General features: G+C 46.7%; 1 protein-coding gene across 6 annotated transcripts in view; it reads right to left on the bottom strand.

Annotated features, from left to right (window-relative positions):
• LOC105476321 (GRAM domain containing 1B) overlaps nt 1-27,249 on the bottom strand; it is a 274,233-nt gene that overhangs the window by 182,238 nt on the left and 64,746 nt on the right. For 3 of the 6 annotated variants that reach the window (XM_011732124.3, XM_071075747.1, XM_024791090.2), the window contains exon 1: nt 18,925-19,313. The exons of 1 other annotated variant lie outside the window; for it this stretch is intronic. In XM_011732124.3, the coding sequence (XP_011730426.2) occupies nt 18,925-19,298 (374 nt within the window). In that variant the 5' untranslated portion in view covers nt 19,299-19,313. Of the gene's footprint in view, nt 1-18,924; nt 19,823-27,249 lie in introns of those variants that run through there. 2 more of the 6 variants (XM_024791091.2, XM_071075748.1) reach the window with 1 other exon arrangement.

Genomic DNA, 27,249 nt, shown 5'->3' with positions numbered 1-27,249 from the left:
ATTTGCTTTTAAACAAATAGGGACCAGTATTGCACTGATAATTTGCTGACAGTCTCTCTACCCCACTAGAGAAGCCCCTGTAGGGCAGACACTATTTCGTTCACTATTGTTTCTGGTGTTAGGAACAGAATCTGGCATGTAGTACATGTTCAATAAATGTTTGTTGGATTAGTCAGTTGGGGAAAAAAGGTAGAAGGATGCATATATTCCAAAATCCTCTTCCCTTGCAGGAGGAACAACTGTTGCCCTGACCTGGAATCAGAAGATGAGAAAAAGTATTGCATTACCATGGCAACCACGGCTCCAAAAATAAATGTTCTTCAAAACTGTTATGGGTCTTTGGTGGGGGAAAAAAAACCTAACTGCTGTTTGCAGACTATACCGGGGCCCTGGGTCCACCATCAGACAAAATACTGTTCCCAATGTGCTCGTGCTCTCTGGAACCTCATTTTGGGAAAGACTGATCACTCTCCCCCTAACTCTGCCAAGTTTGGCTCCCCTGAATAGAGACCACCTTCAGAGCGGCAGTCTCTGGGTCAGGAGTGGTGGCTCATGCCTATAATCCCAACGCACTGGGAGGCTGAGGCAGGAGGATCCCTTGAGTCTAGGAGTTCGAGACCAGCCTGGGCAACATAACAGGATCCTGTCTCTACAAACAGTAGAAAAAATTAGCCGAGCATAGTGGCACATGCCTGTAAACTCCAGCTACTCAGGAGGCTGAGGCAGGAGGATCACTTGAGCTGGGGAAGTTGAGGCTTCAGTGAGCATGATTGTGCCACTGTGTTCCAACCTGGGTGACAGAGTTAGACCCTGTCTCAAACACACACACACACACACACACACACACACACACACACACACACACAAAGCCAGGCATGGTGGCACGCATTTGTAGACCCAGCTATTCAGGAGATCAGGATGTCAAGGCTGCAGTGAGTCAAGATCTCACCAGCAATCTCTAGCCTGGGTGATAGAGTGAGATCCCATCTCAAAAAAAAAAAAAAAAAGCAGTATCTACTCTCTGGGCACTTCCTAAAGACACAGAACACAGTTAAAACCAGAACAGAAACCAACAGGTTTAAGATAGACAAGCCAATACATAATAGTACAGATTTACATAAATGGCATATGAAGGGGTAATTATTCAGCTTCAAGAGGACTTCTAGTTTTGCAAAATGATTTATTGTAGAGTTCCATGAAAATCGAATTTCCTTAGAGGCTTTCATCATTTGATTATTCATTCATTCCCTAAACATGTTTACTGAGCTCCTACTATGTTCCATGCAAAGAGCTTAGCGGGCACTGAATAAAATAAACACTGAATAAAATAAACTCTGCCTTCACTGTGTAGGATCTAATAAAGGACACGATGTGAGCATGTAATCACACTCCAGTGCAGGATGCTTCAGAAACACAGATGTGATGAAGACCTTAGTCAAGAAATATTCCCTAGAAGAAAGGCTAACTAAACCAAGGAAAAGGTCTTATGGTGGCAAAGTAGGTCAGTGTTATAAGAAAGGAATTCTGTCTGATGGAACAACATAGATGAAACCTGAAAAGAAGAGAGCATCCCATTCAAGGAACTAAAAGGTCAGACTGGCTGGAGGCAGAGCACACAGCAGCAGCAGGTGGATGAAGCAGGAGGGGAACAGAAGTGAGGTTATGAAGACCCTTCTGGCTGCATAGTGAAGAAGCACAGGAGAGGGGCTGTGATGGAGTCAGGATGCTTGTGTAATACACGTGAGAGCTGGCTATGGTGATGGAGCTGAGAAGGCAGGCTTGAGGAACATTTGCTTTGGAGGGAGAGAAGCCTTGTGAAAACAAAAAGTACCAAGCCCCAATGTAAGTAACAGAATGGAGGGAACTGGTTTGAAGGGAAAAATAATGAATTCAATTACAAAAAGACAAGCTGAGTTTTGAAGAACATCCCAGTGGAAATGCCCATTAGTCAGTTGGAGGTATGAGCCTAAGGCTGAGGAAAAATACGAAGTCTCAGACAGGAATAACAAAAGCCAGGGGGATGGATGAAATCGCCCAAGGACAGTATATGGATTTAGAAGTAGAAAGGGGAGGCTGGGCATGGTGGCTGATGCCTGTAATCCCAGCACTTGAGAGGCCAAGGCGGGCAGATCACTTGGGACCAAGAGTATGAGACCAGCCTGGCCAACACGGCGAAATCCCATCTCCACCAAAAATACAAAAATTAGCTGGGCATGATGGCACACACACGAGAATCGCTTGAACCCAGGAGGCGAAGGTTGCAGTGAGCCGAGATTGGGCCACTGCACTCCAGCCTGGGCAACAAAGCAAGACTGCCTCAAAAAAAAAAAAAAAAAAGGTAGAAAGGGGAGGGTGAGAGAGAGAGAGAGCGAGCAAGAGAGAGGGTAAAAGGAGGAAAACGAAGAGAAATAAGAAGAAACCTGGGGCCAGGCTCTGTGGATCACACCTGGAAGCCTAACACTTTGGGAGGCCAAGGCAGGAGGACTGCTGGAGTCCAGAAGTTTGATACCAGCCTGGGCAACATAGCAAGACCCTGTCTCTCTCTCTCTCTCTTTTTAAATATACATGTAAAAGAAGAAACCCGGAGTCAGAATCTTAAGCAGGCCAACACTGAAGGGACACACAGATGACAGCGGCCCTTAAACTATAAACACTAGGTTAAGATAACTAGGTTGTGGGAGGTTAAAAAAAACAAACTAGGTTTACAGGCAGTTTTTCAGCACCCATCAATAGATCAGAAAAGCAACATCTCATAAATAACCAAAGAAGGAATAAACCACTGTTCCAGCTTCCACTAACCAGGGAAGCAGACTCTGAGGCCTCAGAGATGGGCACAAAGGTCTTTGCTTTTGTAAACAAATAAATGCGTTAGCATAACTCTTCAGACGCATGCGCTTCATTTTGTCTAACAAGATGAAACAGAAATGTATACTCTCCATTTTATAATCTCACTGCGGCCCAGAGAGAGTGAGTAACCTGCCCAGGACCACACAGCGAGAAAATTAGCAGAACCAGAGCCTCCAACCCACGCCGCCTCAGCCTGTCTCTAGGACTCGTGCTGGGGCAGTCGTCCTAGGAAAAACTGTCACCCTGTCCCCACAGATTGAGGGGCCCAGCCCGAGCGTCATGACTCACTGCCTGAAGATACGGCTCCTTCCTGGATAAAGATGGGCTCCCTGAGAAACACAGTAAACTGAATACTTGGTCTGGTTGCCAGAGACCTGTGTTCTAGATCCATCTCTGTCTCTGGCCAGCTTCATGGCCCTAGACTTCTCAGTTCTTCTCAAGGTGGAAATAATTTCACAAATCCCATCTACCAGGATGACTGGATTCTCTGGGAAACCTGTCTGTCTGAGAGAAACAGGTGCTGACAGGTGGCAGCTGGGTGTGAGTGAAACAGGTGAAGATTTGGTAAAACCAAGGCCCTAAACCTTTCTTCTCCTCTCCCACACAGCAGATCCTGTCCTCAGACCGATTTTTTTCATGCTTTAGTCTGAATGCCATATGCCACTGAAATTAACTTTTACATAGCGATCTCCCACACACTCAATTGGGAGCTCCCCAATGGAAGGGACATCTGTAACCATCTTTGCTTTTCTATCTTTCCTTTTTTTGTTTGTTTTTTTGTTGTTGTTGTTGTTTTTTTGAGACAGGGTCTTACTCTGTCACCCAGGCTGGTCTCAAACTCCTGGGTTCAAATTATCCTCCCACCTGAGCCTCCCAAATAGCTGGGACTACACGCACATACCACCATGCCCAGCTTGTAAACATTTTTGTATCCCAAGCACATAGCACAGTGCCAGGTTCCCAGTAAGTGCACAGTAAGTGTCTGATGAATTCTGAGAATTACCTCTCCTGAGTTATCCACATTTTCAGTCGCATCTCTCTCACAACAAAGCAAAAGGCATTTTAAGAAGCAATCCAAAGCATGGAGAAGGCACTTCAGAGAGAGAGAAATTTTCAGTGTTCTGAGAACTTTCTGAATGGGCAGGCCACTATCCTCTCTGTTCACCTCTAACTCAGCCCTGCCTTCAAACATACATGGCTGACAATGGCTGCAAACTCCTCCACGAAGTCTGCAGAGGGTAAGGCGTGGCAGCTCACGCCTCTAATCCCAGCAGTTTGGGAGGGCAAGGTGGGTGGATCACTCAAGGTCAGGAGTTCGAGATTAGCCTGGCCAACACGGTGAAACCCCATCTCTACTAAAAATAAAAAATTAGCCGGGCATGGTGGCGCACACCTGTAATCCCCGCTACTCAGGAGGCTGAGGCGGGAGAACCACTTGAACCTGGGAAGTGGGGGTTGCAGTGAGCCCAGATCATGCCACTGCACTCCAGCCTGGGTGAAAAAGGGAGACTCCATCTAAAAAACTAATAAAAGCAGAAGTCTGCAGAGGCCCACAGACCCCACCAGAGAACCAGTGAGGTCCAAGTAATTGCTAATACAAAGCCCGGACCTTCCTCGGAATCTGAAAGCAACAGGCCAAGTTGAGCAACAGTGAGTCTTGGGAGAAATACTGTCAAAAGCAAAGATCCACTAGGTATTCTTCCATCTTCACAAAACAAGAGAAAATGAGTTTGGATTGTACTGTGGGAGATTTTAGTTAGATCTTAGGTAGGACTTTCCCAATAGTATGTCTTGAAAATATATAAAGACATAACCAAGAAAGACAGTGCAACCAATCCTCTTTCTTGGTTTTTGTTTGTTTTTTTGTTTTATATATTATTTTATTATTTTTTTTTTTGAGATGTCACTCTGTTCCCCAGGCTGAAGTGCACTGGCACCATCTCAGCTCACTGCAACCTCTGCCTCCCAGGTTCAAGCAATTCTCCTACCTCAGCCTCCTGAGTAGCTGAGACTACAGGCGCGTGCCACCACGCCTGTCCAATTTTTGTATTTTGTGGTAGAGAGGGGGTTTCACCACGTTGGTCAGGTTGGTCTCAAACTCCTGACCTCAAGTGATCCTTCCACCTCGGCCTCCCAAAGTTCTGGGATTACAAGGGTAAGCCATAGCACCAGGCCCCGGGGTCTTTTTGTAAGTGATATTTTCAGGTGAGGAAGATGTGGTTCATCATAGACACCGGTGGAGAAAACACATGTTGTCACCTAAGTCAAGGGCAAACTGTTCCAGGCGAAGCTCCACCCTGTACAGAGTAACCTTTACGGTTGCCATTCCATCCAACCCTGAAAATCAACGAAAAGGTCAGAAAGAGCTCCAGAGTGTAATGACCCAGCCAGAACATGAATGCTCTCTGGATTAAGGAAGATTGCTCTGAGGGGTCAGCCTGGCACTCACTAACATTCCTGGGGGCAAAAGAACATGACGAGGTTAAGTGGCGGAAATACCTGACAACACACTTCCCACTTGGAGATGCATCTCGTTCTGATCCTTTTCTAGAAATAGTGCTTCAGAAATTTACCTTCCTCCTCATTTCACAGACTTCCTGTAGTGTGATATGAAATATATTTGGTCTTTTCCTGGTCCTTGTCCCAGAACTTCTAAAACGCTGGGACTTTCCTGAGTGACAGAAGTGTCTTGTTATTCGTAATGAGCTCCATGGATAACACCTGAGTTTATGCTAAGGAAACGACTTAGGATACAGCCCCTGGGGAGCCTGAAGATGGGGAGGAAGGACCAAGAAAGACCAAGTAACTAGAGGATTAGAAGGTTGGATTTCTCAGCTCCACCCACAAACTTCCAGGAAAAGAGAGAGGGAGGTGTGGCTGAAGATCAAGCTCTATAAAAACTCTTGGACACGGAGCTTTGCTGAGCTTCTGGGTTGCTGAACTGGTGCAGGTGCTGGAAGGGTGGTGCGTCCAGGGTGAGCATGGGAGATCCACGCCCCATCTAACCCCCTGCAATACCTTGCCCTATGTAAACCAAAACTAAAATTCTAAAAGCCCCAGCTGACTGAATGGACAGCGCTGTAGGAGACCCAAACAGACAAACAAACAAACAAAAACTAATCCAGGCCATGGAAAGATGTGGGGGCTCAAACATGCCTCATTATACTCTCCTCCCTGTGGAGCTCAGGCACAACTGATCAGCTTTAACCTGAAAACAGCAATTTTTTTTTTTTTTTTTTTTTGAGACCTAAGCTAGAGTGCAGTGGTGCAGTCACCGCTCACTGCAGCCTTGACCTCCCAGGCTCAAGTGATCCTCCCACCTCAGCCACCCAAAGTGCTGGGATTATAAGTGTGAGCCACCATGCCTGGCCAAAACAGAAATCTTAACAGTGATGAAACAGACTATGTTGCAATAAGACAACAAACTCCCAGCCTGACTCTAGCATAATATCATGATAGATAAAGAAGGAAGTTGAAATATTTTACTTCAAAATATGTCTCTTTGTTATATTTTGAAATGGCCCTGCAAAGCCATCTTTTGTGGGGGGAAATCTGCATCTGTAAAGAATCTCTATTAACATAACTAGATTTTTCCCCTTCCAGACCTTCCTAAACCTGAAGAGATTAACTGAAAGTCTAGCACCTTTTAAGGGTCTGAATACAAAATACTGGCCATCCATTGTCTCTAAGAGTAGCCATGTAGGATACTTCATCTATATAATAAGAACTCTGGTCTCCACAACCCCTTATCTTAACCCAGACACTCTTTTCTACTGATTCTGGGTTTTAGATAATAATTTAAATCTTTTCTGACTTGCCAATCAGAAAATCTTTGAATCTGGGCCAGGTGCGGCAGCTCACACCTGTAATCCCAGCACTTTGGGAGGCCGAGGCGGGTGGATCACAAGGTCAGGAGTTCAAAACCAGCCTGATCAATATGGTGAAACCCCATCTCTACTAAAAATACAAAAATTAGCTGGGCATGGTAGCGCGCGCCTATAGTCCCAGCTACTCAGGAGGCTGAGGCAGAAGAATGCTTGAACCTGGGAGGGGATCAACCTCTTGAACCCTAGAGGCTGCAGTGAGTCGAGATCATACCACTGCACTCCAGCCTGGGCGACAGAGCAAGACTCCGTCAAAAAAAAAAAAAGAAAAAAGAAAATCTTTGAATCCACCTATGACCTGTAACACCAGCCCCCAGCTTCGAATCATTCAACCTTTCTGGACCAAACCAGTGTATACCTCACATGTATTGACTGTTGTCTTACATCTCCCTAAAATGTGTCAAACCAAGCTGTAACCCAACCACCTTGTACACATGTTCTCAGAACCTCTTGGTGCCTTGGACTGTGCCTTGGGCCACATTCACTTGTATTTGGCTCAGAATAAACCTCTTTAAATATTTTACAGAGTTTGGCTTTTTTCATCTATACCTATGTACCTCTGCATCTCATTACTGATCTGTATCCTTAATATCTTTTATTATGAGCCTATAAACATAAGTGTTTCTCTGAATTCTGTGAGCAGCTCGGTCAGAGGCATTTAAACCAGAGCAACTCCATCTTGAGTAGGGGCTTGGTAAAACAAGGCTAAGACCTGCTGGACTACATTCCCAATAAGTTAAGGCATTCTTAGTCACAGGATGAGATAGGAGGCTGGCACAAGATACAGGTCATAAAGACCTTGCTGATAAAACAGGCTGCTGTAAACAAGCCTGCTAAAACCCACCAAAACCAAGATGGCAATGAGAATGACCTCTAGTCATCCTCACTGCTACACTCCCACCAGTACCATGACAGTTTATAAACTGTTTATAAACGCCACAGCAATGTCAGGAAATCACCCTGTATGGTCAAAAAGGGGAGGCATTAATAACCCCCCCTTGTTTAAAATATACTCAAGAAATAACCAAAAAAAAAGAGTAGCCATTCTTTTATTCCTTTACTTTCTTTTTTTTCTTTTCTTTTTTTTTTTTTTTTTTTTTTTTTGAGACGGAGTCTTGCTCTGTTGCCCAGGCTGGAGTGCAGTGGCCGGATCTCAGCTCACTGCAAGCTCCGCCTCCCGGGTTCACGCCATTCTCCTGCCTCAGCCTCCCGAGTAGCTGGGACTACAGGTGCCTGCCACCACACCTGGATAACTTTTGTATTTTTAGTAGAGACAGGGTTTTGCCATGTTGGCCAGACTGGTCTCGAACTCTGGACCTCAAGTGATCCACCCACCTTGGCCTCCCAAAGTACTGGGATTACAGGCATAAGCCACCGCGCCCGGCCTTCCTTTACTTTCTTAATAAACTTGCTTTCACTTTGCATTGCGTACTCGCCCTGAATTCTTCCTTGTGCAAGATCCAGGAATGCTCTCTTTGGGTCTGGATGGGGACCTCTTTCCGGTAACAGCTCTAGAAAATTAACTGAGCCCTAAAAGGGAGTCAGGAACTCTGGTTTATAGTTGGTTGGTCAGAACTATAGGTCTCAGATGCAACATGGAGATAGAGAAAAAATAAAAAAGAAAAAGTACAGGTAGCTCTAACTTGTGATTGGCATCCGAAGTGGGGGCAATCTTATGGGACTGAGCCCTGAACCTGTGGAATCTGACGCCATCTCCAGGTAGAAGGTGTCAGAATTAAATTGAACTAGAAGACACCCAGTTTGTGTCCATTGGAGAACTGCTTGGTGTGTGGGGAGAAAACCCCACATACCTGGTCACAGAAATGTTCTGTGTTGAGTGTGAGAAAGAAAAAACAGTTTGATCTTTCCTTTCAAATTCCTGTTCTCAACGCATGGACCAGCACTCTCCCTTACCTTCTAGAAGTGCAACATACAGATGAAAAAAGTCTCTCAAATAAAAGGAAAATCTGAATGAGAAAAAACACTAGGAGAAAATACAACAAATATGCCCCTGATACAGTTGGGATATTTCTCCCCTCCAAATAGCATGTTGACTTTTTTTTCTCTCTCTCTCTTTTCAGATAGGGTCCCCCTCTGTTGCCCAGGCCAGAGTGCAATGACATTGTCTGGCTCACTGAAGCCTCAATCTCCCAGGCTCAAGTGATCTTCCCACTTCAGCCTCTCAAGTAGCTGGGACTACAGGTATGTGCCACCATGCCTGGCTAATTTTTTTCTCTTTTTTTTTCTTTTAAAATAGAGATGAGGGTCTCACTACATTGCCCAGGCTGGTCTCAAACTCCTGGGCTCAAGCAATCTTCCTATGTTGGCCTCCCAAAGTGCTGGGATTACAGGTGCAAGTCACCATGCCTGGCCCTGGCTAATTTTTTAAATTTGTTGCAGAGATAGGGGACACTATGTTGTCCAGGCTGGCCTCCAACTCCTCAGCTCAAGCGGCAATCCTCTTGCCTCAGCCTCCCAAAGTGCTAAGATTACAGGCATGAACCACCACACCCGGCCCGCATGCTGAGATTTTGTCCCCAGTGTAGGAGGAGAACCTAGTGGGAGGTGTTTGGGTTGTTGGGGAGGATCTTGCAGGAAAAGCCTGGTGCCATTCTTTCAAGAATGAGTGAGTTCCCATTCTTAGTTCCTGCAAGATCTGGTTGTGAAAAGGAGCCTGGCTCCCCTACCTCTCTTTCTTGCTACTTCTCACCATGTGACAACCCTGCTCCCCTGTATTAGTCCATTTTCACACTGCTGATAAAGACATACCTGAGACTGGGAAGTTTACAAAAGAAAGAGGTTTATCGGACTTACAGTTCCACATGGCTGGGGAGGTCTCACAATCATGGTGGAAGGTGAAAGGCACATCTCACATGGTGGCAGACAAAAGAAGAGGGCTTGTGCAAGGAAACTCCCATTTATAAAACTATCAGATTTCATGAGACTTATTCATTATCCTGAGAACAGCACAAGAAAAACCCCCCCATGATTCAATTACTTCCCACCAGGTCCCTCCCACAACACGTGGGAATTCAGGATGAGATCAAATTGCGTGGGGACACAGCCAAACCATATCATCCCCCATCTGCTTTCCACCATGAATGGAAGCTTCCCAAGGTCAAAAGCAGATACTGGCACCGTGCTTCTTATGCAGCCAGCAGAACCATGAGCCAAATAAACCTTTCTTTATAAGTTACCCAGTCTCAGGTATTACTTATAGCAACATAAACAGATCAATATACCCTCTAATAATTGGGTTAACATGATAAAATTATATTTTCCTCTTTCCTACTATCCAAAACTTTACAATTAACTAGCTATTTTATTAAATACAATATGCTGACTTTTTTTTTTTTTCTTTTGAGACAGAGTCTCGCTCAGCCGCCCAGGCTGGAGTGCAGTGGTGCTATCTTGGCTCACTGCAACCAGTGTATCCCAGTTTAAACAATTCTCCCGTCTCAGCCTCCCGAGTAGCTGGGATTACAGGCACTCACCATCATGCCTGTCTAATTTTTGTATTTTACTAGAGACGGGGTTTCACCATGTTGGCCAGGCTGGTCTTCAACTCCTGATCTCAGGTTATCTGCCTGCCTCAGCCTCCCAAAGTGCTAGGATTACAGGCGTGAGCCATTGCACCCGGCCGCGTTGACTTTTATGGCATAGAAAATGATTTCTTGTGCTCACTTCAGCGCACAAGCACTACATCTTTTTAAATGATTCCTTTTAAGACAACAAGCTTGAAGACTCTTGGAGAGTCTCAAAAATGTGTCACTAAACTAACCATCCATTACCTTTCTGTATTTTCCTAATTGCTGGGGCAAATATTGCAAGGGTTACCATCCCCAAACTGGGTGCCCATCTCCCCGCCAAGAAAATTATTTTTCAATGGCTGCAAAAACCACATAGGTTGCTTATTGTTTTTCTAGTCATCTCCCTCAGCTCCATCATTTCCTGGATAAACTCGCCTACCAGAAGCAGCAAGACTGAAAATCTCTGTGGTCAGATTGTGGAGGGAAGAGGCACCACGCTGGGTGGGGGAACAGGCTTGACCACAGTGATGTGCTGAGAGGGAGAGACCTTAGAAAGAATGAGGCTGCTGCAGGGACGTAATAGGTCTGTTAGAAATTGGTCGAGATTTCAGGTCAGAGGCCTGAGTTTCAGCTCTGACCCCGCGCTGCCTCCGTGACGTGCCTGGTCATCTACAGATCAGAATTGGACAACCGGAGTCTCATCCCAGCTGGAGGACATACAGAGGACACAGAAGGGCTTCACACCCTCTGACTACCCAATGTGTCAGGGCCTCAAAGGAAAAACCCATGGTTTTCTTTATCCTTCCCTTCCACAAAGGGACCAAAGGCACAGCCACATTTTCCTAGCGAGGATTTCAAGCTATATGACAATATCTGAATGGAAAATCCAGACATGTGGTCTGAAAACAGAAGAAGATATTTGAAAACAGGAGTGTGTTTAGGAGGTTGCTGCCTACGGTGGCAGGGAGTGGCTGGCTACTGCCCGACATCTCCTCACCAGCTGAGGTATCACCATCCTGCTTCCCTTCTCCCACTGGAAAATCCACATTCGATTTTCTGTTCTGAGTCCCTGAGAGAACCAAAACAAGTCTCCTCTGAGAGGACACTTCCTTCCAGGCTCCAGAGTCACAGGAGAAGAGCTCACAGATTCCCACCCGCCAAGACAATGAGAAGCTGTGTCCCTCCTCACACCAGGCACAACAGCCCCTTGGCAAGTCACATACCCATATGTGCTATGGAGGAAAGAATCCCAAGGGGGCAAATGCCTCAGGAAAAACCCTCAGGTTTCATCAAGCTCTTGTACACACAGCAACCCAGCAACCACCTCCGGGCTCTCCGGGCCAGCCTTGGCTCCAGGTCTAAACACCTGCTTCAGGACCAGCAGTTTGTCCACTGGGGTCAGGAAAAAAATTCCCCACTGGCAGCTTAGCCATTCAGACTCCTTAACTTCTGCGTTACCCTAGAAGCAATTACCAGTGACCAGCATAGCAACTGGAGGATATATAATACCTGGGAGAAACGCACCAACTAGGGCAGAATGATCACCTGTGCATCTGCCTCATCTTCATCCCAGCCCCTTGCCTGATGTGTAATTGGCACCCTCTGAGTGCATAACCACCAAGGAGATTTTCAAAATACCAACTCCCACAGAGGAAGCTGGTCAGTATGAAATCAGCCCACAGGGCTCCATCTCCACCCTCTCAGTTTCCACAAATTGTTTTAATCTAGAAACCACATCTACAGCCAAGGGCTAGCTGCTTCTCACGGGGGAGTCCACCTAGACCATCGGCAGCATGATCCTCACACCTGTCTGCTTCCCACAACCCTCACACACATCTCATCGACTGCCCACATTCCTACCTTCCTTCAGAACCTCCCCCTCCACATCTGCACGTTCTCACGCAGGGGAGGGCTGACTGCTTCCAGGCCCTGGGGGGATAGGAGAGTGGAGCTGTAATGAGCTCAGGCTTTGGAATCAGGACACGCTTCAAATCCCAGCCTTGGCTTCTGTTGGACCAGGAGAGTGTTAATCTCTGAACTTCGGGTTCCTCAGCTGTAAAACCTGCCTGGGGGGACCGAGACATTGTTGTGAGGATTAAATGTGATAATGTACTTAAGGCTGCTTGGCAGAAAACTTGGCGCAGAGTAAGACCAGTCCCTGCCCTCAAGGAATTATGAATCTGGTCGAAGTTTTTGCCAGTTAACCCTATCCAGCACCGATCACTTACTTAATCCACTGACCAATTATAGGTTTCCTTTGCATTTGGTCTTCGCTTCGTGTTAAGAAGGACGTGAGTTTTCTCTCTCCCACGCTTCCTGTGCTTCTCATAGGTAGCAGGGCACACGCAGGGTAGAGAAGCTACACCAATAGTGACGGGCTGAAGGGGAGAGCATTCAGATGCACAAAATCACCCTGCTCCCCTGCAAATGGAGCTGAAACCCGAAACAAGTCTCCCTCCAAAGGTCAGAGGAAGGAGATGGAGAATCAAGATAAATATACCAATGCTATATATTCATTACAGGCAAACCACACGCCAGTTAGGCTGGCACCAGAGAGATGACCTAGCCTAGCAGGCTGGGTACAATCAGTGTGCGGCACTACCAGTGGTCAGACATGGAGCTAAGTGGAAACCCTGAGGCCCTCTACTCTCTAGCTGCTGGTCTGCTAGACTGTGAGCAATCATGATGGGGGTAGGCATGTTATGCAGAAGAAGGGACATAACAGCCAGGAGAATAAAAGGTAGTAACAGTGAAGGTATCCTGGGCAGAGACACAGAGAGGTGCTTCTGCATCCCCTAGAAAGAGCCTGCAGTTGGCCACCACCCAACTCATTCACCTGTCGTCAGTTTTCCCTTCCCCCTCCAGAGAATAATGACAAGAGTACATCCTGGGAGATGGGGCTTCATCCAATTTCTGACTTTTCTGAACCGAGCGATTCAGAGAGGGGTTCCAATCCTCAGTTTGGGTTCTGAACAATCACCACAACCAGTTTTGGGCAAGGGAGTTAGAAAGACATGTGAGTATTAATGCGAAGAGGCTGCCCCGTCAACTGCAGACTACACTATTCCCTGAGCTCAGAGGGCAACATGGCCAGCAAAAAAACTGTGCCGTCTTATGTTCAATAGTAGTTAAGATGATACTTTGCAGTTAGACCACTGAAAGAAAAGAGCAAGACTCCAGGCCTTCACCTCCCCACGCTTCCTTCCCGCTACACAGAACAGCAGAAAGTAGTTGCCTCGAGTACCACTTTGAGAGTGTCTCTCCCAAGCTCCAGAAACTACAGTAGTTACCCATTGAATTGATCCGCTTTGCCCAGGAAGCACTCTGCATATAGGATCTCAATACCTGTTTGATGACTGAGTGATTCATTGAAATTCAAACTCTTTGGCATAAATCACCTTCGGTCTGTCAGCCTCACCACCTTCATTTTTCCACATTCCTCAACAAGATCACGTTTGGTCATCCATCTCCATCTTCAAGCCAATACATTCAAACTGCTTTCACCTATAGGCATTTGTTACCCCTTCAAAACTCAGCTCTCTATAGGTCAGTGGTTGTCTAGGGCTCGGGGAATGGGATGGAGAGGGTGAAGGTGCTAGCTAAAAAGTATGAGTTTCAGCCAGGCACAGTGGCTCATGCCTGTAATCCCAGCACTCTGGGAGGCCAAGGTGGGCAGATCATGAAGTCAGGAGTTCAAGACCAGCCCGGCCAACATGGTGAAACCCCATCTCTACTAAAAATACAAAAATTAGCCAGGCTTGGTGGCACGCTTCTGTAATCCCAGCTACTCAGGAGGCTGAGGCAGGAGAATCACTTGAACCCAGGAGGCAGAGGCTGCAGTGAGCCGAGATTGAGCCACTGCACTCCAGCCTGGGTGACAGAGTGAGACTCCGTTTCAAAAAAAAAGAGTATGAGTTTCTTTGTGGGGCAACACAAGTTTTTTGAAACCGACAGTGGTGATGGTTGTACATAGCTGTGAATATACTAAAAACCGTTGAATTATACTTTAAATAGGTGAATTGTATATTATATAAATTATATCCCAATAAAGCTGTTTTTAAAAACTCAGCTCTGTACTTATCTCCTTTCAGAAATTTTCCCACACTCATGAATAAAAAGAATTTCACTTTAAACAACAGAGAAAAAGGAATCATTTATTTACTCATTATTAATTCATCAACAAACATCTACAGATCTGTAGATCACTGTAAGAGGTCAGGTACAGTGCTATGAAGATACAAAGATGAACACGACTGGTCTTGGAGTATTCCAGTGAATACTGGAAAGTTAGTAAGCCATGCTATCTTTACCATTTTTTCCACTTCTTCCTTCCTAGGGTTTAAGGAGAAGAAAGGGGTCTCCTAATCCTCTTCACATTTTCAACTTTGTGCAGGGAAAATCCGCAAACTTGAGCTTCAAGTCAGTGACAAGTAAAAAAAAAAAAAAAAAAAAAAAGGAAGAAAAGAAAAAAAGAAAACTAAACAAATAACGAAAAAACAAAAATTAAAAGAAATCCACAAGCTGTGGTCCTCTTGGCCACTTAACTTTTACCATATCAGACTGAATTTCATAGCAAGCCTGAAAGGTGTTTTTCTCTGCTTTGGAGAGGTAGATTTGGGGTGGGGAATGTGGAGACGTCATGCTGGGCCTGGTATGCTAATCCTCCCTAATCCAGGCCAGAGCAGAGCCATTTTCCAACCATCATTTCCAAATCCTGAATCATGTGAGCAGGCTCAGGTGCTGCTCCAGGACACGTGAGTATGTAACCTCATACTTTTAAGCAAACATCCATTCCATGTGAGAGACTCACAGAGTAATGAAATAAGCCTTCACCCTTGAACAGCAAGAGGAAGCTGGCAACACATTTTCACATGCACTACTCTTCAGACTTCCCATTAATCCACAGACATCCTCTTCTGCAAATGAAGAAGGTGAAGCTCATAGAGGTAACGTGAAATGCTCAAGCTAATCTCCATAGCCAATCGATGACAGAACTTAAATGTATAGCTGTCTTCTGACATTAAGTCCAATGTTCCCTGCACTCCATTGCCTCTAAATGCGATTCCTTTTTTTTTTTTTTTTTTTTTTGGAAACGGAGTCTTGCTCTGTCACGCAAGCCGGAGTACAGAGGCGTGATCTCAGCTCACTGAAACCTTTGCCTTTGCCCACTGAGTTCAAGCAATTCTCGTGCCTCAGCCTCCTGAGTAGCTGGGACTACAGGCACGCACTACCATGTCCAGCTAATTTTTGTATTTTTAGTAGGAACAGGGTTTTGCCATGTTGGCTAGGCTGGTCTCGAATTCCTGGACTCAAATGATCTGCCTCCTCAGCCTCCCAAAGTGCTGGGATTACAGGCATGAGCTACCACACCCTACCACCAGTTCCTTCTCAGGCCACTTGGTGGTATCTACAAGCACCTGTTCACTTGATTGCTTCTTTTCTTGGAAAGAAGCCTTTCATCTTCAAGGCCTAAAAATGATGGGGCTTTGTTTTACACATAATCCAAATAGATTCCAACAGAAGGCAGTACCACAGTAGCTAAGAGGAGATGTGAGTCACACAAATTTGAATTTGAATCCAGAGTCTGCTTTTTCAGATACATATGTCCTTGTTTGTTTTGGTTTGGTTTTTTGTTATTTTGGAAACGGAGTCTTGCTCTGTCGCCCAGGCTGGAGTGCAGTTGCGAGATCTCCACTCACTGCAACCTCCACCTCCCAAGTTCAAGCAATTCTCCTGCCTCAGCCTCCCAAGTAGCTGGGACTACAGGCATCCACCACCACACCCGGCTAATTTTTGTATTTTTAGTAGCGACAGTGTTTCGCCGTGTTGCCCAAGTTGGTCGCGAACTCCTGAGGCCCGCCTCAGCCTCCCAAAGTGCTAGGATTATAAATGTGAGCCACTGCGCCTGGCCGATACATAGGTTCTTCTAATCCAAAAAGTCACCACTTAAAATAACCGCCTGAACTACATCTAGGTGAAAATCCTGCCAAATTTTAAGGATATGTCCCCAAATCCAACAAAAATAAAGGTTCTACTACACACATAGACAACTCTTGAAACCACGAATACCTTCCTAAATCTAACCAAATCTACAGTCATCCCCATCCCAGCCAGCAATGCAAGACTTTTTCTTCATACACACACACACACACACACACATATATATATATATAACATTTTAAGAGCTGGGGGTGGGGGTCTCACCATGTTTTCCAGGCTGAAGTGCAGTGGTTATGCACAGGCACCATTATAGCCTATTAAAGCCTTGAACTCTTGGGCTCATGTGATCCTCACACCACAACCCAAGTAGCTGGGAATACAGGCCATGCCATTGCACCCGGCTCTTTTTACCATATTTTGTCCTCAGTATATATGACAGAATGTCAAGATCAAAAGAAGGTCTCTTTTAGTTTCTTTTACATTTGAGGGAAAAGCCAATAAGCCATGACAAACTACTTTATTTATTTATTTAAGACGAAGTTTCGCTCTTCTTGCCCAGGCTGGAGTGCAATGGCATGATCTTGGCTCACTGCAACCTCCACCTCCCAGGTTCAAGCAATTCTCCTGCCTTGGCCTCCCGAGTAGCTGGGATTGCAGGCACCCGCTACTACACCTGGCTAGTTTTTTGTATTTTTAGTAGAGACGGGTTTCACCATGTTGGCCAAGCTGGTCTCAAACTCCTGACCTCAGGTGACCCTCCCGCCTCACCTCAGGTGACCCTGCCGCCTCACCTCCCAAAGTGCTGGGATTACAGGCACGAGCCACCGCCCCTGGCCTGACAAACTACTTTAGTTCAAGGTTAGCTCCCACCAAGTTCGCCCCATTTCCCTCTGCTCTGTGAAAAGGGTAGCAGGATGAAGTACCAAACAGAAGGAACTATCCCCAGGGTCCACAAAAATCCATGGAACAAAGCTCTATATCTGCACCTGCAGAGGGAACCATGCTCAGTTATGGCAAACAGAAAAGAGAAACTCTGGAAGGTCCAAAACGCCCATCTGCTGCATAACCAATCCTACTCCTCAGTCCCCACCCCGCAGAGACACATGGCTCATCCTGTTTCTCCTGCCACTCTTCATACTGTTCCCCTCAGCCAGTCTTATGCACCCAACCTCATTCTTTTCCTGCTGTTTTCTACTACCCATCTGTATTTGTCATGGTGTCAGCCTCTTCCTTCAAGAAGTCTGCCTCTACTTCTCCAGAACTCTCTCTTTTCTAGTACACAGCACAGTGTGTTTTTCAATGGCTCCCACAGGTCTTCTTTTTTTTTTTTTTTTTTTTTTTTTGAGATATAGTCTCACTCTGTGGCCCAGGCTGGAGTGCAGTGGCATGATCTCAGCTCACTGCAGCCCCCGCACCCAGGTTCAAGTGATTCTCTTGCCTCAGCCTCCCAAGTAGTTGGGATTACAGGAGCCTGCCACTATGCCCAGCTAATTTTTGTACTTTTAATAGAGACAGGGTTTCACCATGTTGGCCAGGGTGGTCTCGAACTCCTGACCTCAAGTGATCCACACGCCTCGGCCTCCCAAAGTGATGGGATTACAGGCGTGAGCCACTGTGCCCAGGTGTTCATTTCTTATACAAGTGTCCTCTCATTTTCCTTCTCACGGTCTACAATCCCTTACTCTACCTATCCTTCCCCCACACCCTCCTCAACATCACCACTATTAGCTGTTACTAGACTGAGCTCATAGAAATATTCATTAAGTATTTACTGAATTGAAATCAATGTAATTGAACAGATTTGGAGAAGGAATTCCAGGGAAAGGGATCCAGTTGCTCCGCACAAGAACACGAATCCATTAAGAGACAGGGCCCTAGAGTCCCAAAGTAAATATGTAGGATTTGTGGTACCAATGAACAAGTGAGGACTCCCTGCCCTCCACCAGGCAAGGGGCTTGCCTCAGACACAACTCCCTGAAGCAGCAGTCCTGACCAGAGCTGTGCAGAGCTGCTCTATGGTGCCCTGCACCAATTCTCTACATGAAGGAAGCTCAAACTTCTCCCATTACCCAGATGCCACATTGACCTAGGCAAAAAAGTAGCTGGTACAAACCACAGTCTTGTAGGTATCCATGTCTAAAGAATGATATGGTAGGAAATGTGACTCACTCAATGTCAATATTTCACTTCCACACAAGTGCGCCAGTTAAGGCAAGCCGGTGTGGCCAAACGTAAAATAAGATGGAAACGGAGTTCAGAAATATAAACCACTTAACTACTTCTCTGGCCTTTTGCTATCTCCATCTGTAGAAAGGGAGCCATAGTAACACCTACCTCAGAGAGTTTGCGGTAGGGATGGAATCTGGAGGTACGTGAAGTGCTCAACATAGTGGCCCGCATGGTAAGGGCTCGATAACTATTAGCTGCTCTTATTATTATTATTTATTTCGCTGTGGGGATCAAAGGAGATGGAATGCAGCGTGAAGCCCCACGTAAACGTGTCGTGCAACATGAAGCCCCTCACCCTGGGCTGGGGAGCGGGTGGCACTTGTGAAAACTGAAAGCCACCATCCCTGGGACCAGGCGCAGCGCCCGCCAGAAGCGCCTCTGGTGACGGGCTCCTACTCTCCCCCAGGACGTTTCCCCCAGGATGCCCCGAGGCCCTGGACGGCTCTGGAGAGGAAGGGAGGGAAGGGAAGGAGACGGATGGAATGGGGACGTACCTGCTTTCACTGCACTCCTTCCGCTCCCTCACCCTCAGCCACTTGCGGAGGAGGAAGCGTTTTCGGCGCGGGGACGCACTGGGTGTGGAGCAGTTGGACCACGGGGTGTCTTCGTCGCTGGAGGGCGTGATCTCGATGGACGGCAGCTGCAGGAACTCTTTGCCGGGGGTCAAGACGCCGGGTAGGTCCCGGGCCAGCCCCGCCTCCAGGCTCTGCTCCTGTACGTTCTTCATGCGGCGCATCTTGAAGCGCCGGCGGCGAAGCGTGGGGGTCGACGAACTGGACCAGACCGGGCTGCCCTCAGCCGCGCCCTGCGGCTCGGGCACCTGCAGGGCGGGCAGCGGCCGGTTCTCCATCATGTTGGCCGCCGGCATGGGGGCCGTCGCCTCTGCGCTCGCCCTGCGCCCTCCGCCAGCGGCCTCGTTCGCGTCTCCCGCTGGCTGCTTCCCACCCTCGGCCCGCGGCACACTCCCCTCTCCAGGGGCCGGAGGACCAAGTTCCTTTCCCCAGAGCACAGAGAGGAAGGGACGCGAGGAGACGCGGCGTGGCGCGCCGCCTCCCAGAGTCTAACTTTTCGGAGCGCTAGTCCTCCGGGCCGTCAGCCGCCGGCGAGGCCACCCTGGCGGGGCGGGAGCTGCCTGCCAGCCACCCGGTCGCCCTCCTGGGGCTCCCCTCGCGCGCCCGCTTGTTTTTCTTCCGCTGCGCTCCCTCGCTTGCTGCGTCTTTGCCTTAGCGGAACTCGGCAGCCCGGGGCCCCGGGGGGCGGTGCAGCAAACTCTCAGCGGTTTGCGTTCAGCAGACCAGGTTGGGGAGCCGGCTTGGCGCTGCAGGGAGGTAGAGAGCAGGAGGAAGAGGCAGTGGTAGGAGGGAAAGGGGGAGAGAGAGAGAGGAAGCGAGACACTGGATAAAGACAAAAAAGGAGGAGGAGGAGCGGGGGCTGGGGGCGGGGTGGGGGGACTATCCTGAATGGACTAGCACTGGCAGCGACCGCTAGTGTAACTGTACACGGATTCCCCAGGGGAGGGACTCTACCTCCAAGTAAAGGCTGCTCCAATCAGCCTGGTGAAATAGGATCACAAACCAAACTTTCTCAGGGCAATGATTGGCCAGGCAGCTCCCATTAGTCAAACTCGGCTATTTCCTTGGGGGTGGGGGGTGCAGAGAAAGGGGAATCAATGAATTCAGTCCTCACTCTCTCAGGCCACCCATGACACAGGGTTGAAGGAAAATGAGGAGACTTTTCAACTAGCTCTTGTCTCCTAAGAAAGGCACTTTGAATTATTTGGGGGTGTGGGTAGTGGCACTGCAGGCCGGAGTATAGTCAGAGGAGGAAAGCAAGGTTGCTGGAGGCTGCTTCCAAAATGACAAGCTGAGAAGAGAGGACAGTTCTCCCGTGGCGGCGTGAGCTGAGGACACCAGACGTGACACACCAAGGAAAGACAGACAATAGGGTCTGAGAGACAAAGGACACAGGACCAGTAAGGACAATGGGGGCTGAACCCTGTACATGAGCCAGCTGCCAGTACTATAGCTGCGTCCTGAGCAAAGAATGAAATGAGGAGTGGGTGAGCACCCGCAAAGCAATGCCTCCAACAGAGCCCCAGGGAGTTGAGTGTACCCCCCCCCCTTACATTCCTGAGGGCTGATTCAGTTCTGCTCCAGTCTGCCGTGGACTGGGTCACAGAGTCCAGTATGTCCCCATGTCATGGAACCTAGGAAGTCTGGGTCAGTCCTGGTAGCATCCCAAGATGTGCTGAACCACACTCATTCTCTAGACCCAGGCCCTAAGAGATCATCAACCCTAGAACTGATCTGTCCTATTTAGGTGCTCTCTGTGGGCACTGAGTCTAACCCAGCCCAGCTCCTAGAGCAAGGCTGTAGCACCCATTCTCCTCCTTCATCCCTAGCCCAATGCATTTGTCTCTTGGGTCAGTAACTGTTTTGTTTGTTTTGTTTTTAAAAAACAAAGTCTCACTCTGTTGCCCAGGCTGGAGTGCCGTAGTGCAGTCATGGCTCACTGCAACCTTGAATTCCTGGGCTCAAGCTGTCCTCCCACCTGAGCCTCCTAAGCAGCTGGGAGTACAGGTGCACACCACCACACCCAGCTAAGTTTCATTTATTTTTGTAGATATGAGGTCTTGCTATTTGCACAGGCTGGTCTCAAACTCCTGGCCTCAAATGATCTACCCGCCTTGGCCTCCCAAAGTGCTAAGATTACAGGCATGAGCCACCATACCCAGCCTGGTCAATAACTTTCAAAGAGATCATGAGAAGCACCCAAGAATATACCATGAAGTCCACAATCTGATCCACCCCTCTTTTCTGCCACTCTCAGAGTCCAGTTTCCATCTGGGAGCCAATGCCCAGCTTCCGTGCCAGGACAAAGGTCACATTTCACAAGTATCCTAAAGCTGAGGAAAATTCACACCCCTAAAGACTACAAGAATTCACTGCAAGTAAATACATCCCTGCAGTTCAGCAAGACATCAAGGGCTGACCAAGCTCTGCAATGACACCTGTCAAGTATGGAAAAGCTCAAGGCATGCTGACATTACACAACCTTTGAGAGGCTAGGAAACTGAGGGAAATATGTCTTCCTCAGGGAGAGAGATGGTGCGCCTGAAAAGCCAAGGCCAGGCCCACCCATAAATGACTCCCTGGAATGTCGGCCCCGTTTCTGAAATCCAGCCACTGGCCCTCTCAGGAGTGATTTGGTATCACTCTATTTTAACTCCCGGACATAGCACAGAAAGCAGAAACCCCTTCCCATCAGGTGTCAGGCCCGGCAAGGAGCAGGTCATCTCTTCCGGCTCCAGGGATGCTGAGGAGGCTGCGCTGTAATTCCAAACTTCAGGATCCAGAGCTAAGCCAAGTTCCACAGAGTTTGTTCACTCCCTTGTACTTCCTCCAAGGACGAGTGTTTTGCAGGGGATCTGATAACTTCCCAGTTCAAGGAACCTGCGTATTGGGTGGGCTCTTGACATAGAAGATGAGGGTCTCAGGAGCTTATGGGAAGAAAGGAAGCCAGGACACTACCATTCGCTTCGAGGCCAAAAAAACAAAAGGATGGTGCACAAGACGGGGCAAGAATATTCTATGGGCAACTTGGGAAGAGGGAGAAACAACAAGGGGGGAAGCTTTAAGTTTGTTCTGGGCACTCTGAATTTAAGTGTATACCTCTTACAAGGAAGAAAAGCCACCAGCTCTCTCTTCCCACACACTTCAGCCACTTTTCCCACCCACAGTAGATTCTGAACCTGAAATCCTATGAGATTTAATTTAAGCCTTGGGCACAGCAGTGGCTAAGAGTGATCATTTACATTTCACCTGGCCTGAGAGAAAACCTCCAAACAGGAATCTAAAGTCTCGCTTGGGAAGCAGATACACAGAACTCTTAGTCTGAACACTGTCCTTACTCACTTGCACCTGCAGTCCCTTCTTTTTTTCAAGCCATAACCTTTTTGACCATTAAAACCCTGTTCAAAACACGTCCCCCAGCCCTTTCCAGCTGTTTCTCTTGCCCATGGCTCTGGCAAGTAAGATAATAAATGAGGCACTGCTTTGAAATATGAAATGCCCTGCAGCTGTGAGCCATCATTACCATTAAGACTATAAGCTCCTTGAGGAAAGAATCAAGTTTCTCCTTCCTTTAATTCTCTCCAGTATCCTGTGCTTTTTATGTGTTTGGTGACCTCTACACTTTTGGAAAGAGCTTTCATACACCACACTGTGTCTTCCCAGCGGCCTTTACAATTGATGAAAGTGGGACAGAGAGATTCAGTAGTTTATCCAAGGTCACAGATAAATGACGATGGCTAATCAATGACAAGGCCAGAACTGGAACTCACGCCTTCTGAAGCCAGTTTAGAGGCCTCCAAAAGTGTAGAGAAACAATTTCTCAAAGTAGCTGATGCCAACGTCAGAACCAAAGAGTTTCCATGCCCTGCATCAGAATCTCAGCGATTGCATTTGCTCCCCAAGTCTCCCCACTCCCATATTTCTTCTCTCCAATATTTGGCTCTCAGCAACCCCACAGTTCTCTGTGAAACTGGCCTCACCTTTGCCCCCATTCCCCGCTTCCCCAGACAGGTGGTAGCCAGAACAACCCAGCCTCCCCTCTCCCACCTGCAGCCAGGCCTCTGACTTTAAATGAAAGGAGGTCATATTACCAAGCAACTGTTGTTTATTCTCAGCTGCAAAGGCTCGCTTTGCCTACAGATACAAGACACCCAACACCTGTCTATTACTTCTGGAGACTCATAAACTATTATTATTATTCAATTTCCAGGAGAAAACTTACGTGAAACATAGTAGCTTCCAGGCTAGATTTCTCCTGGGTACACATCCAAGTAAATGTGAACTGGAAGGCACAGGCACCCCGGACACATTATTGCACCTGCTCCAGGATGCCAAGGCAAGGAACTCCCACGGACACAGGAATGTCTCCCCACAACACTGTTGTTGCAAGAAAGACAGTCCCCACTCTCAATGCTGGGACACAGAGTCTCTCCCTGACACAACATTCAGAATGGCCAATCCCAACGGTTGGCCCATTACAAGGGAAAGAAGCAGGCAGTAGGCATAGAAGAAGTGGAATTTGCGGCTGGCAGAAAACCTGGAAATACGGACAGAAACGTGGACGATGCTGAGAGCAATGTTAACTGTCTTCAAACACAAAACGAAGGATGGCCAGATATCACTCTGCAACTCTCATTTTGCTGCTGAGCAAGAGGAAATGCATTTCTGTAGAGTGCAGCATGGGGGATTTGGGATAGACGATAAACATTTACCGAGGGTGAGGCTGTTTAAGGACTGGCATGAATGACTAAGGCTGGGTAGAGAATGGCCTTCTCTGTAGATCTTTTAAAGGTAACTGGAGCCTAGTTAGAGGCGGTGGCAGGAAAGAGATGATCTCTTAAAGGCCCAGCCCACCCTACTACTGTGGGTCTCTAAGACCCAGATGGTTGCTTTTTAAAGTAGAAGCAATTCGCTTACACCTAAAACAAAGTCTGTTTGAGCTGACCTGTTACTGGCTCAATGGCATTTTGACCACCGGATGCTAAACCCTCCCTGAGACCTACAAACAGCTTTAATATCTTGCACTGATGAACTAGAAATACAGGGATCAATTACCAGGATGGTACTGAAGCAAGGAAGTGAGGGCTCGGGGAGGAAGACAGGAGAAAGAATTGGAGGGAATAACTTAAACTCTTCCCCGTGGTATCTCCTTCCGTTTCTTTCACGAGTCCTCCCTTCATTTCCCCAGGGAGGGACTCGCTACTTTAAGAAGGGTCAGGGGACGCTGCACTGAATTGGTGTAGTTAGAGAAGGAGTGTGGAGGAGGAGGCTGATGCTGGTTAAATACAACCTAAATCAAACCACAGTTGACCAACCACCACATCCAGCTTCTCCTTCCAAGGAAAAAGGGAGAAAATGCTTCAGGACTTGGATGGAGACTCAGTTTTGGAGAACAGAGCCCTGGGCAGTGCTCTCAACCTTGGGGAGTGCACAGGATCAGCTGTTTGCTTCCAACAGCCTTCACAGGGGCCAGGGTGAGCAATGACGTCACCTCGGGAGAAGGACTGTCACCAGATAAGCCTCATTGGTGTAATTGCTCATCAAAAGGCTTCGGCGTCAAAGAAGAATGTTTTGCACAACATTTGGCTGCCCTTGTACTTGACACCAAGAATACCAAGGCACAGAAGGACATTATCTCTTGTCCTCTAAATCTTGCAAGAACTTATGTGCAAACCAGGGCTGAAAAAGACTCTCTGAGGTTGCCCCATCTGTCCTTGGCTGCCCATCCCAAGGAAAGCAGGTGGCATGTGCTGGAAATTCTGCTCTTGCTTTCCTCAGAAGCATTGCAAAATACCATCAGCCTATACTAATTACCAACTAGTGACTGAGTGTGCAGACCCAAAGTCAAGCCACCTGAGTTTTGTACCCGTTTCCATCACTTACTAGCAGTTTTATTGTGGCTAAGTTATTTAACTTCTCTGTAACTCAGTTTCCTCATCTGTACAATCAAGATAATAAATGGCATCTCCTTGCTGGAGTGATTGTAAGCGTTAGTGCTATGTAGGGCACTTAGAACAGAGTTTGGCACACAGTAAGTGCTCAATAAATGTTAGCCTTTGTTATGTGTAAGTTTCCCTTATAATACCCTTCATAAGAAACAGGACTATTCTTGTTGATTTTCAATGCAGTTTAATTCTACAAGTGGTTGTTAAGCTAGAGCACTGTGTAAGTCTCCCTGTTCAGGAAGCCCTTGGGATATAGCTAGATAAATAAGATACACATGGTGCATTGAAACACATGATCTCCCAAAGCAGAATTAATTAAGTGCAAAATACAAGTGCACAAGAGGTGTGAGTGGAAAGATTGATAAATTTTAACTAGAGGAAAAGAGGCAGTCTAAGCAGGTCCTATGGAAGAACTGGTATTTAAGTTAATACTTCAAGTAGGAATTTCAATAAAAAAGAATAGGGCATTAGCAGTTGGAATAAAAGCAATGAGGAGTGAAAACTCACAGAGTCGTTTTGAAAATAGGAAAAGATAAGTCAGAGCATAGGGTAGGACATACAAGATTAGGCAATGAGGCTGGACAAACAAGGGGTCGGATTGCAGTGTAGAAGGGTTTTGTTTCGTCTTGTTTTTAAATTAGAGACAGGGTCTTGCTATGTTGCCCAGGCTTGTCTTGAACTTCTGGTCCAAAGGGATCCTCCTATCTCAGCCTTCCAAAGTGCTGGGATTACAGGTGTGAGCCACCACACCTAGCCTAGTGTTGAATTATAGATTTTATTATTTAGGCAAAGGATACTATTCAGATTGGTTTGGGTTTGGTGGTTTTCTTTTTTTTTGTTTTTGTTTTGTTTTGTTTTGTTTTGGTGTTGAGGGGGCTACATTACTAACCTGTATTTGGGAAGCATCACCTCTGGTGACAGCGTGAAATCTGACATTTGAACTGGAGAAAAAAGCAGATAGGAACCATAAAAACCAATTAAGAGATTATCATTCAATCAGCCAATATTTTTGGAATATTGACCATATATATGAATGGCAAATAGTTCAGGTAAAAGATGGAGAAAATCTGAAATACGGCAGGGGTAAAATGTGGAATGAGAGGAGATAGGCAAGGAAAAGGAGAAACCTCTGGAAGAAAACCAAGAAACAGCACTCACTGGGAAACCGAGGGGAGAAAGGAGGCATTTATTGCATGGCTACACTAAGCCAGGCGCTGCGCTGAGTGCCTCACCCACAAAATCCCAGCTGACCCTTGCAACAACTCTGAGAAATAAATATCAAAAGTCCTATTTCAAGGTGATGGGAGATTTTACAAGGTGACTTGCCCAAGTTCACACAGCTAGTAGAAGATGAACACAAATTTAAACTAGGGTCTCTTTGCTTTAAAACTCATACTTTTAAAATTATACTACATTTCAAAGGGATAAATGTTACTATATCCTATAATGAAGTCAGGCAGAAGACAGACAGAGATAATTCCATTAAATTTTGTAATTAGGTCATTGATGACCTTTGAGACAACAATTTCAGTAGAGTGGTCAGAGAAGAAATGAGATTGCTATGGGTTAAAGAGTAGATAGGGAATGAATTAATGGAAGCTGCAAGATTAGACTGCCCTTTCTAGAAATTTGTCAGCAAAAGGAAGGAGGGACATCTATTCTCAAATAGTTTTTGAGCATTTACTATGTGTTAAACACCCTTCTAATGCCTAGAGTTAGACTGTGAAAAGTTACTTGTGGTTGGAGTGGGAGCAAAAGGAGACAGAAAGAGAAGAGGAGACAGGAGAGGAGTGGAGGCGAGAAGGAGAGGAGAGGGAACATTTGGGGTTGGGGATAAGGTTTTTTCTCTTTTAATTTGTGTGTGTGTGTTTTATTGTTGGTAGATGTTATGTTTTAGAGGAACAAAATGTGACTATGATTATGCCATTTACAATGGAGTTCTGCCTATATCTGCTAAGAAAATTGGAGCTTCGTGGTGTACCTGGTAATCTAGCAAATCAATCAAAAAGTATTTAGTCTTCCCAGACTCTAAGCATACCATAATAGTGAGTAGTGTGAAGTTTCTGAAAGTTTATGAAAAATGATTACTGCTTCCTACAAATATTTTTTGAATGCCTATCAAAGATGACTCTGGCCTCAGTTGCTTCAAATCTGGGGGAAGGGAGGAAGCAGCAGAAAACCAATCCAAGAACTACAGTTTGGTAAATTCACTACAAGAGAAATGTGTACCAAATGCAATATGAAAACAGGGAGAAGAATCCTGATCCAGAGAGAATTTCACAGAGAAGACAGTTCTTAGTCA

Source organism: Macaca nemestrina, chromosome 12, assembly GCF_043159975.1.
Source record: "Macaca nemestrina isolate mMacNem1 chromosome 12, mMacNem.hap1, whole genome shotgun sequence".
Taxonomy (NCBI): Eukaryota; Metazoa; Chordata; class Mammalia; order Primates; family Cercopithecidae; genus Macaca; species Macaca nemestrina.
Note: the sequence above shows the minus strand (reverse complement) of the source record. Positions and strands in the feature narration are given on the sequence as shown.